This window comes from Zerene cesonia, unplaced genomic scaffold, assembly GCF_012273895.1.
Source record: "Zerene cesonia ecotype Mississippi unplaced genomic scaffold, Zerene_cesonia_1.1 Zces_u008, whole genome shotgun sequence".
Taxonomy (NCBI): domain Eukaryota; kingdom Metazoa; phylum Arthropoda; class Insecta; order Lepidoptera; family Pieridae; genus Zerene; species Zerene cesonia.
The window spans coordinates 771,248-782,622 of record NW_024045138.1 but is presented as its reverse complement, the minus strand read 5'-3'; the positions used below and the strand labels follow the sequence as shown (position 1 = coordinate 782,622).

General features: G+C 31.8%; 4 protein-coding genes and 1 long non-coding RNA gene across 5 annotated transcripts in view; 3 read left to right on the top strand and 2 right to left on the bottom strand.

The window, feature by feature from the left end:
• Positions 1-1,048: 1,048 nt before the first annotated feature.
• Positions 1,049-2,501, top strand: LOC119839105. The gene is made up of 3 exons (XM_038365302.1): positions 1,049-1,344; positions 1,482-1,707; positions 1,939-2,501. The coding sequence occupies exons 1-3, from the start codon at positions 1,222-1,224 to the stop codon at positions 2,034-2,036; spliced, it is 447 nt and encodes a 148-aa protein (XP_038221230.1). The 5' UTR covers positions 1,049-1,221; the 3' UTR covers positions 2,037-2,501.
• A 124-nt stretch (positions 2,502-2,625) lies between these two features.
• Positions 2,626-4,155, bottom strand: LOC119839126. The gene is made up of 2 exons (XM_038365321.1): positions 3,592-4,155; positions 2,626-3,091 (listed from the first exon to the last, which is right to left on the bottom strand). Exons 1-2 carry the CDS (start codon positions 3,899-3,901, stop codon positions 2,868-2,870), a joined length of 534 nt encoding a protein of 177 aa, XP_038221249.1. The 5' UTR covers positions 3,902-4,155; the 3' UTR covers positions 2,626-2,867.
• Positions 4,156-5,683: 1,528 nt separating this feature from the next.
• LOC119839125 lies at positions 5,684-8,204 on the top strand. The gene is made up of 3 exons (XM_038365320.1): positions 5,684-5,903; positions 6,378-6,536; positions 7,036-8,204. The coding sequence occupies exons 1-3, from the start codon at positions 5,825-5,827 to the stop codon at positions 7,260-7,262; spliced, it is 465 nt and encodes a 154-aa protein (XP_038221248.1). The 5' UTR covers positions 5,684-5,824; the 3' UTR covers positions 7,263-8,204.
• Positions 8,205-9,093: 889 nt separating this feature from the next.
• LOC119839111 overlaps positions 9,094-11,375 on the bottom strand; it is a 19,451-nt gene continuing 17,169 nt past the window's right edge. Inside the window, exon 8 of the mRNA XM_038365309.1 lies at positions 9,094-10,836. Within this exon, the coding sequence (XP_038221237.1) occupies positions 10,747-10,836 (90 nt within the window). The 3' untranslated portion in view covers positions 9,094-10,746. The remainder of the gene's footprint in view (positions 10,837-11,375) is intronic.
• LOC119839112 overlaps positions 10,843-11,375 on the top strand; it is a 1,844-nt gene continuing 1,311 nt past the window's right edge. Inside the window, exon 1 of the long non-coding RNA XR_005288231.1 lies at positions 10,843-11,261. This is a non-coding gene — a long non-coding RNA (uncharacterized LOC119839112). The remainder of the gene's footprint in view (positions 11,262-11,375) is intronic.

The following is an 11,375-nucleotide window of genomic DNA, read 5'->3' as shown; positions in this document are numbered from 1 at the left end:
TGCTGGTTTTTATTTTAATTATATCTCTCTTTGTTAAGTGTTAGACTGACTTAGTCTCTGGAACTAGAACTTAATGACTGTGAAATTCAAATAAATACCTCCTTAACATGTAGAACGTGTAGGGGAGGCCAAGATGCTAAATGTGTATTTACTCGAGCGTCTGCGAAACCTATTGGAACTCGCAGATTGGACTATAGCAAGAAAAAAATTTATAATGTTTTCAATTGTAGCGGTAGAGAAAGTTAAAAAAAAAACAGATATGGAAATAAAATATACATTAACCTTACAGTTTAGATGGTAATTTGATGGCAATGAAGAACGGGTAAAAATTATAAAAAATATGAATCAAGCGTGTATTAAAAATCAAAAAATAAAAATTTCGCTAATCTGATGATTTGAGTGTAACCTCAGAGAGTCATTGATTTATGTATGCGATAGTACCTTTATTTGGCTGTGATACCTTCGGCCCTATATCATAGAATCAACTTTTATGAAAAACTAGCTTTCCGCCCGCGGCATTGCTCGCGTAGTCGCAGGAAAGATAGACCCGGAGCTTTCCTCGCATGTTCCCGTTTCCCGTGGGATTTCCGAGACAAAAATGATTTTTATATCCTATGTCCCTCCTCCGGTTCTAAGCTCTGGACAAATTTTCAGCCAAATCTTTAACTCGTTCTTGGTTTATAAATAGTGTAACTAACACCACTTTCTTTTATTTATATGGATTAACAGAGATAATATGTTAGATATTAGGAGTTGGAGAATGCGCATTAGTATAGAATATGCGCTGCAAACTAAACTCCGCTGTGTTTCGTCGAGCTGCTTTCAGTGCCGGGATGATTTACCACGCAAATTAGTACACTCATATATTCATTACATGCAATAAAAGAAAAAGAAAGACGCCTTGGTTAAAAATAATGGAATCACATTTTTTATATTATATTGTTCCCAGAAATAAGATTAAAGTACATAACTGTACCAGCTACAGATGTGAACGCACCTTATGTGGTCGTCATAACTCTTGACGTTTCTCTTTTGAGAATTTTGACACAAACCGATTGACGTTAATTTACCTATAAATATAGATATGTAAACAGTAAACACACTATTAGCATACTTTAACATTGTTATATACAAATACACAAAAAACATTAGTTCAATAGATGTCAAATAAAAACACTTTGTTTTATAAAGGATTAACGTAACAACTTACCCATTTCAATTATGAGTCGTATGACTGCGCACAAATTGCAAAAACACATTGCTGAAGAAACACAGTTATTAGCCGAAGAGAAGTGGCTCATAAAAACGTTAAATATTATTAAAAAGGAGCGAAACAGTCTACAGGTACCTACACTACAATTCAATATAAACAATGGTTATCACATTTGAAAGCGAATTTTATGAATGTTTTTTTGTATTGAAAGTTATATTTGTTGTTATTAATTATTAACAGATTTAAAATATGTATTTATGAATTTTAGATAGAAAGACTACATTTAGAAAGCTTGAAAATGCAGGCCCAAGGTCTACAACCTAAGTCTTCTAATGTAGAGGCAGAACCATCTACATCAGTGGTGAATTTAATGCAAAACACGAAAGGCATCAACAGTGGTGAAACATTAGTTTTTGAGGAAGACGCTGAATTTGCAAATAATGTAGCCTGCAATGAAGAGTCATTGAATTTAACAGTCACTAATTCTGTGTTTGGTGAGTTACTAAAGTATAAAATTAAACTTATAAAAATCTATTATTCACAACAGTTGTTTGTGTTGAACTAAAATTTGAGAGTGAAATTATTATAAATACCAACCACCACATGATGAAATTCACTGACTAAGTAAATGTCTTATTAAATCATCCAACTACCTCCTACTGCCATTTTAACTAGATTCACTGACTTAAGGTTGCATTTTTCTAAAATGTGTATGAAATTTTCAGATAAAATTAATGATGATTTTATCATGGAAGAAGATGAAGATGATGATGATGATGTCATTATTGATATGAACATGTTAATGAATGGACAAAATATGTGAAGTGAGGAAAAGTAACAAGATTGTGGAACATTGAAAGAGAATATAAGGATTTGAAGCATTGTGTTTCCCGAGTTGTGCCACAGAGCATACCTACTGTTAAAGAATAGAAAAATTTGTTTCTAATGTAGGAGTAAGGGAAAGTTGAAGTTATAGAAAGTAGTATTATTTCATTTTTTTACATATATGACTATTTATACAATTACATCATCTCACAGTTACAGTATAAGTATTAGGTAGTATGTTTATTATATGTTATCTGTGATATAAGTCAGGTCTTTTATCAAAAACACTTTTTCACGTTTCTAGTATAAAAAGTATATACATAAGTCATGGTCTTTAAATATGCTATAACTTTTTATGAATAAGACTGTAAGCGGGTAAGCCTTTACATAAGTTGGTGAAACATGACTTCCAAATTGCTTGTATAATAATAGTTATTAATAAAAAGCTATGTTGAGAAGCAAATTTATTTCTTTCAATTGTTACAATTTCATTCCACATTAAATTAAAATAGGATAGAATACAAAAGAAACTGAAAAACCATAAATAGAAAGAAAAGATTATCAAATAAGAAGAGAAGCATAAAGAAACAATAAATAATGGAAGATACAATTCTTATCCTAATATTTTGTTCATATAAATGTCTGTTCAGTGTCATATTAAAATTGTTAAAATTCATCAATCTACATATTATATAATTTAAGTCACACATATCACAGACATTATCTCTTTATCACAATTACAATTATTATTATGTCGATTTATGTTCATGTCTTAATTCTAATAACATTTTAAAATCATCTAGCTACAAATAATTAATCTAAAACTCAATTACATAGCAGTTAAACTAGACACAATTTTCTTTCCAAGTAAGTCAGATGCGACTTGCAAAATCACCATTCCCAGTTGAGCAGTGCCCCCCGACTGCTGAGTGAGGAATTTGGCCGCCTTTCTGTAGTCGTCTAAACCCAGGCCAGCTAGGTAATCGTATACAATTTCGAAAAGCTCTGATAGTTTTCCTTTAATTTCCTGCCAAATTTCTCGCATTGTGACCGCTGGAAAAATGTTTTAGTTGAAATGTTAATGAAGTATGAAACTTCCACCCAAATTTAAAAAGAATTACAATGTTATATTTGTGTTTATTCTTATATATAATATCGTTAGAGTAATAATTCCCTTATACAATTTCAATTAACTTTACACCGGATTAATTACGCAAAGTGCTGTTACAGTAGGATTTCCATGATGAAACTATCATGGAGTTTACTGCTTTCTTAGGATACAACCTATCTTTGTACGAAATTTTATCCAAATCGGTTCAGTTGTTTCGGCGTCATTCAGTACTTTAGCATTTAAAATAGTATTAGTAGAAATGATAAATTCAGATACGGAAGGCTTATAATTTTAGAAAATAAAATTGGGGGCACTCTCATGAGAGATCCACTGCATTGCACACGTGGTACACTGTGACAATGTTCAAGAGGGTCATTTTTATATATGCCAAGTATCCAAAAAATAAATCCCAATAATAGTCGAGATTAATAAGTTATCTTACCAACAACGCCTAAGCCACAAACGCCACCAACCGCTCCGCCGACTGCTGCACCAACTTTCCCGCCATAATGTCTCCCGATCAGAGCGCCCGCCAAAGTTAAACCTGTCGTAATCATAACAGCACTTCTTGCTCTTCCATCGTTTAAAATAACTCGGAAATTGAATTGATCCGATATTGATAGAATTACTTTTTCTATAGACGAAGGATCAAAAGGCAAAGTATTTCCTTTAATGAATCCACATGATCCTTGCGTACAACAGACCTCGTAATCTTCATTTTCAGATTCAGAAAAATCCGAGTCGGAAGACATTCTTTTTTCTTAATTCTTCTTTAATGGTAAGCTGTGGGAGCCACAAATAGTAGTGCACGTGCTCACGTTGCGTCGAAATTTAATTAACGTTCGTAAGACTTCACACTACCCTCATTGTATTAATACAATCTCTTATTTTTCTTTTTTTTTCTATAATATGGATACATTTCTTTTGTAAAATTGTTACTGTAGAGTTAAAAGTAAACATTATATAATATATTTTACAATAGTTAATTGTACTTTCCGTATCAATATACAAGAGCTCAATATACCTACTTACTTGTGACGACCAATAAGTAATAAGCTGAATTTTCTATAAACGATGACATCCAGTCTTTTTCCATGATAGATTAATTGGTCATACAGATAAATGGTTATAAATAAGTACAATAATTACGATAATATTAGAATCACACATACAAAAGATTTCATTTTACGCAGAAAGCGCAGGATCCAGCTGTCAAATTTTCATTTGATTTATGTTAAAATATGTCAACAGTCAATATCAATGTCAGTTGATTACAAGATGACAAACCAGTGTTGCCAACTTGGGGGATTTCCCCCTAAATTTGGGGGCACGTAAGATGAAATGAGGTATTTTTAGGGGCCTTATTTTTTGGGAGTATACCCTAGGGGTGACATTTTTTGACGGAATTGCCTTTTTTTGGGGGAATTTTCTAGGGGGAAATTCTTTGCTTGCGGGTTTGTTACGTAATATACGGCATTCCAAGGATGTATTTTCAGATTATACGGCATTCGGCAGGCTTTTCATTACCGTATCAAGTAATACGGCAATTCAGCTTTGCGACAAATCATAATGGAAAATTATGAACAAAACGATTTTTTATCAATAGGCTGATTGATTATGAAATACAGCACGTAAAAACATAAATATACCTATATTGATACCGACTTTTCGATTTCGTCATCTCTTAAATATTGATAATAAAATACTTGTAGGGAATGGTTGTTTATGACGAGGGGAATAACCGTTTCGTTTTTCATTTTATGATACTGACAAAAATAACATGATGCTTGTTTAACGTGAATAAAAGAGAAACTTATATTTTTACGTTGTTTTGTATAGATATGTTGACATGGCTAGCAAAGCAAATCGAACTTTGGTCTGTGCAATTTTGACTTGGCAATATCAATATATTTTTCTCAGTAATATAAATAACAAAGTCGTCAGCAAACTGGGATGATGCTAGGACGTTATACAGGCTAGCCAAAATGTATGTAGTATAATAATTCATTGTGGACATACGGAGCGGCATAATCATTGTTGACTAAGCTCCTTAAATAAAGATTAAAAAAAACTTTGGTCTGTGTTACTACACATTTACCATTGTCACAATTGTCAGTAAATTGAACTTGGATTACGGTCGTGCTTGCATTTCTTTTTTAATTACTATAGTATTACTTTAATATGAAAACAAATTCTAGAAATAAGTTGATAACATCCACTGTCAACGGAGCTCTACTATCAAAACAAGCAGTTAAAAATCAAGGAGGTTGTACGAAATTTCAAGCGTCAAATGATATGTGTAAGAAAATGAAAAGTAAAGAAGAATATAGTTTTTCATTGCATAAAAAATATAGTGGGGTTTTCAAACAATTAACATATTTTCTAACTACTCGTAGAAATAAAGTATTTACGGCAGTTTCATGAATTTATTTTTATAAATACATAATTTTAGTTCCTTGATACGGCAGTTTAATATTTTCCCATCGCAACACTTGTCCAAAGAGAAGTTACGGGTATTCCCGTTTTGAAAGAAATGTTTTGTATTTGATCTGTGAAGTGTGAATGTTAATTTTTTCTGGCTCGCGACTCGCGTTATTTGCCATCATTATAGTAACGTAGTTTGTAAACGTGTTTGGTTTTTATTTTATTTACTTCTATTTTGAAATACTTTAAAAATGGCCTTAGCCCAACCATATGTGAGGACAGAAATAGACTTTGATCGAAATTGGATTGAAAAAATCATTTTAGAACTCGGTATGTTTTGTAACATATTATTTATCCTTGCATGTATGTATCAAATATTTTACCTGATGGTGGTAAAGAATACAATCAAATATCAATTCCTTATTCTTATTGCCTAATAATCTCTTTTACGTTTCTGAATTCGATTATAATTGCTTTATATATAGTTTATCTTGTTTGATTATCCTATGATAATAAAATAAGTACAGTATTCATTTTCAGTTGTATTTTTACTGGATATAACATGTTTTTTTTTAATATAGAGAATTAAAATAATAGATTTGTGACTATTTCTCTATTAATTCACACACAACAAAAAAATATTTGTCTGCATAAAACTTACAAATATAGTTATACATTGATATATAAACAATCCCGACGTTTTTTCTACCAAGTTCTTCAATATAATAGTATAATTCTTGTTGCTATATAAAATTTCTTTAATTGTTTGCTGTGTCAGATAAATTAAAAATCTTAATTTTACAGCGGATGCCTTTAAAATCAGAATTGTATGGGACTTAGATACTGCCCTGCTGGGTGGGGCATTTGCATTAGCTGGAGGAGCACTTGGGGGTTATGCTGGTGGTAGGCTTGGGGCAGCCCTAGGGGCAGGGATTGGAGGGGCAGCTGGTATTGGTGTTAGGTGTAAGTATTAATTATTTATCTTATAATCTCAATCGCTGAATGTAACAGTTTAGTATTATTTAATCCCTACTAATGTTATTTATTAATGAATATTATAAAATGAATACAGAATATAATGACAGACATCTTCACATGTAAACCACTGAACTGTTTTGAATCAAAGAATTACTAACCCGTAGATCCTAGATTGGGATCTATTCATGTAACCCTGTAACTATCTTTTCCTCTGACCACATAGACTATCAAATAAGTTTAATTCTTCTCGTCTTTGTATTTACTAGCAAAAAGTAGTAGTAAGTAAGTAAAGTAGTAGTGTTTAGGAAGGGTTTGCGGTATTCTCTACCAAAAACTTGAAATTTTTAGGTGGATAACATTATATTCCTATGATTGATACCGGATTGTGAATAAATAATGTCAAACTCCAAATTGATTACTTTCAAATATAACAATACAAATATTTTGGGATAGAAGTTAAACATAAAATAAATTTATCTTTCAGCCGTAGTAAGTCTCCGCGAAATCTGGTCAACCATCAAAGAGAAGCTCAAGGAGCTAGTCTATATAGTATTTAACTTTATGCGTCGTATCGATCCTGTGGATTATATGAGAGCCTACGACATCCTAATGGCCTGTACTACGAGTCGACGCGAACTCGTGGTCACTATTCTAGATTTTATCGTCGAAAAACTTGGTAGGGCGGTGCTATCTAGTATAACGGCTGCTTAAACAATATTATGTTGAGGCTTTAGAACATTTATCCAAACACATTGAACTAGGTAGGATAATTGATTAGAAATAACAGTAGTTTGGAATTATAATCTCACTGATGCAATTGGTTAAGCTCTAATTTTTATCTTTTGGCGCCAACAGAATATTGCATATGACATGGATTTTAATATAGAATAGTGTTGTAGATATCTTGTTGAACCTTGTGATTTTATATTCTGTATCTCTCACTTTCCAGCTATCGCTTTTTACTTGTTTTGGATTTTATTTTAGAATAACTTATCAAATTATGTACATCATTGCCTTACACAAAATCAAATAAATTTTTACGTTATTATAAAAAAGGGGATTATTTTGATCATGTGAAATCTATTTTTCAATTAACTATATAATTTTTATATCATACTGATAATAATTTCAAAATGCTTAATTGAACCTTACTTTATTTGCTCTATAGATCTTATACCAAAAATTATTTTCAAATACTAAACATGTATTGATTATTTATAACATTAGGTAGGGTACCTACCTATAATTGTAATTCAAACTTGTCCTCGCTTACCTGTTGTGATTTTCCTTAGTTTAGTTCTATTTTTTTTTTTAATTTGTGTTTGAAAGTAATACATTTTAGTGTAATAGGTGTTTAAGGTGTGGTGGAATTTGCTTATAATGATATGGCTTGATACTTGGGACTTCAAAAAAAAAATTACTGCGGTTACATGAGAAATGCCTTTAATAAATTTCCCAAAAATGTTATCATACAAATGTAATAGAAATCTTTTACGAACGTATCATCCACATGGTTATAAGCCTTGGCCAATCTAGCTCAATACAGGAAAGAATCCATCCATAAAAATGTAGTTTTATATTTATGATAATCAACATATAAATTGGTGAATTGTGTGATATTCTTTGATGGCTAATAAATACATATCATTTGAATTTGGTGTTTTATTTCTGCCTTCTTTTTCTTCTAAAGGGTTATATTTCTTGTGGTTTCCTACTTCCTGACCAATCCTGACGGATAGATGGATGTTAGTTATTTTTATACAAAATCTGCTAGTAAAAATATATAGTATTTTAAATAAGATGATTTTTCTAAAACTATTATGTAAACGTTAGGTGGTCCTAAACAGGCGGGTAAATAATCAGGCAGCCGCCACTGTCCACGATTTTGAACGAATAAAATTTTATACAAACGATAACATATACACATAACTGTATCTTTTTTCTTATCGAGTGCTCAGTCTCACAATTGAAGGGTTAAAAAAATAAAACTTAAATTCAATACACAGAAACCTGGGTGTTTCTGATTTTTAAAAGTCAGAGTTTTAAATTTAATTCCTCAGAAGTCCCAATATCACATCTAATATTCTGAATGCGAAAGGGTTTGTTGCGTTGGTGTGATTTTTGTGTCTGGAGATAGTTCGGAGGCTAAAAGTTACATAGCTGCTTTGTAAAACTATCATTCATTAGATTGGAAATAAATTATAATGTGTCACTCCAAAAATACTGGTAGATGGTGTGATATTATTAATTTTTTTTTGATCACGAGGGCTAAGTAAATATAAATGTTCCGTTAGTCCTTAATAGACTAGACGTGGAAGATTTATGTAGTTTTCGAAAATGGATCGAAAAATTAAGTTTCATCGATTGGTCCACTGCTTGTGGAGCCAAACTGCAGTAAGCCATAGAAGTCCGACATTACCCACGAATATTTCCCCGAAGACCGTGGGTTTGCATTAGCATTATCCACTGTACAAAAAGTTCTTTCTAATTTATTAAGACTACCTCTATATACTGCTAGGAGGTAAGAAATAAAACACACAAGCACATTAAAATTATTTATTCATGAACCATGATAAAAATGATCATTTCACCTATAATACCTAAGTAACCCTTCAAGAATAAATTTAAATAAATTGTAAATTTTCCACGCCATTTATTAGGAATCTGATCTCACTAACCGTTACATTATTTCTAATAGGAATGCCTAAATTTGAAGTGCGCTATACATTAATTTTCACATTTAACAGTTGTTGCCTATACTTTTTTACCCGTATTTATCTCTTTCCGACACATAAAACTGGCCGTTGTTAGAGTGAGATGATAATGAGATAATTAGTTATCTATCAAGATTTGCTTGAAGCAACTCGCATTCTTTTAAATGTACAGTACATATCTCTGGTTAATAAGTCCATCTCACTCTAATGCAGTACTTCGAGTGATAGAAAGAGACAGAATTACGAGTACATGCAACATTACACACATTAGATTCACACAGGATTCTTTCAGTTTAGTATTATATTATTTTGATTGTTTGAGTTATTTAAATGCGAATACTAGTGCAAGTTCTACGTTCTAGGATCTATTTTTTGTTGAATAATATGCGAGGTATTTAAAAAACTTTTATGTAGCTAAAACCTATTCGAAATGTATGAAAATATAAGTAATTCTGTTAAAAAAAACATACTGAGAACGTATCTATTATCAACTTTAAGATAATCTTTACTGTTACAGTGTCAACACTGAATCCGTAAAAAACTCTGTGTAACAATAGTTTTTTTTTGTAGTTATATCAACTGGCAACTTTCGTGCTCTTTATACTTAAAGTATAACAAAATTACTTTAGAAAAATGGCTTAAAACTAAATAAGTACATAATATAGCTTAAATTATATAAAATTACAATAAATTAACAGCTTGCAGTAAAATTGTCATGAAGTCAAATTGAGATTTCTGGAATGGTCAACTACTTTTGCAATATCATTAAAATAAACAATTAATTCACAAGTATATAATAAATAATAAATAACTCACTGGAAAAAATAACTCAAAAGCACAATTATTGTCACATCTATTCTCAAGCTTTTACATTATTTCAACTACATTTGTACTCTGTTACAATTAAGTACTACTTTGACTTATCTATAATAAATAAAACATCATAAAAAATGTTAATAAATAAATAATGAGAATCACCAGTCAGAAAGGAACTATTGTTTATGGGCGATTTGTTTTAATAAAGCATCTTCGCAATACGTAGGGAAATTAAAGTACAATAAATAAATCATAAAACGTACAAATAAGTTTCAAGTTAAATAAAGTTTTTGTGATTAAAATTATTTATGATCAGTTCTAGCTAGCTTAAATATTTAGCTGTTATTTCAAAATCTAATTTATTTTTTGTGTCTATGCAAGGATCGAAGTCACTGATACTAGAAAAGTCTAGAAAAGCCGACTACTGCGGTAAATCTTCATTTTTGTGTGTGCCAGAGGAGCAATGACAGGACTCAAAACTATGTGTAGCTTTTAAAAGCGTGCTTTGAGCTAAAATACCGGAATTTCAGACACCAAAAGTGACGGAGTTCTGCAACACATATTTGTCTCTGTTACTCTCACGCTTCTCTTTCACACGCGTATTATACGTAACTAGGGATGGATTATGGTCAATTGGAAATAGTCAGACGTGTGTGGCCTATGACCTATTGGTCTTCCATAGCGTTTTTGAGCTCCATGGCCAGTTTGTAGCCAAGCTCTGGCCGCCTGTCACGGCCCTCCACCATTGCCAGCACCTGGTAAATTTTTTTTTTCAATTAGCATCGAATAAGAGGGAAGGAAAATAATGTCGAATGAGTGTTTTCATTTCTAACGCTAATAGGACTACGATTGTCATAGTTCTATAGAAGATAATGGTTTAATAAATTCGTGTATAATAAAATATGTGAAGTTAAAGTGGTTAAGTGCCATATTCTGTGAATGTATTTAAGTAGGTGCATGTATAAGTATGTGTGTTCATACAGTACTGTCGCTAGTATGTACAGTGTATGTGTCTAGCTGTCAGTCATACTGCGCAGTGTGACTAACAGTCGCCTGTACTGTGGTGTGTTTGTTGTATTGCAGTCGCTAGAACTGCACAGTGTTTCTGTCGGGCAGAGTGTGGTATGTGTATGTTTTTTTTTATTATAGAGAGCAAAAAAATACTGTTAAGTAACCTCAGGTTTGGATCTCTTCTCAGCCTTTGTGTGTCCACTGTTGGACGTAGGCCTCTCCTATGGCACGCCATTTGGCCCGATTAAAAGTTTCTTGCTGCCAGTTTTTGCCTGCTACCTTT

Coding starts and splice junctions, on each gene's coding strand:
- LOC119839105 (XM_038365302.1), top strand. CDS start 1,222: ATGAGTCGTATGACTGCGCACAAATTGCAAAAACACATTGCTGAAGAA. Junction 1,345..1,481: donor AGGAGCGAAACAGTCTACAG/GTACCTACACTA, acceptor TATGAATTTTAG/ATAGAAAGACTACATTTAGA. Junction 1,708..1,938: donor AGTCACTAATTCTGTGTTTG/GTGAGTTACTAA, acceptor TGAAATTTTCAG/ATAAAATTAATGATGATTTT.
- LOC119839126 (XM_038365321.1), bottom strand. CDS start 3,901: ATGTCTTCCGACTCGGATTTTTCTGAATCTGAAAATGAAGATTACGAG. Junction 3,092..3,591: donor TTGTGGCTTAGGCGTTGTTG/GTAAGATAACTT, acceptor ACATTTTTCCAG/CGGTCACAATGCGAGAAATT.
- LOC119839125 (XM_038365320.1), top strand. CDS start 5,825: ATGGCCTTAGCCCAACCATATGTGAGGACAGAAATAGACTTTGATCGA. Junction 5,904..6,377: donor AAAAATCATTTTAGAACTCG/GTATGTTTTGTA, acceptor TTAATTTTACAG/CGGATGCCTTTAAAATCAGA. Junction 6,537..7,035: donor AGCTGGTATTGGTGTTAGGT/GTAAGTATTAAT, acceptor TTTATCTTTCAG/CCGTAGTAAGTCTCCGCGAA.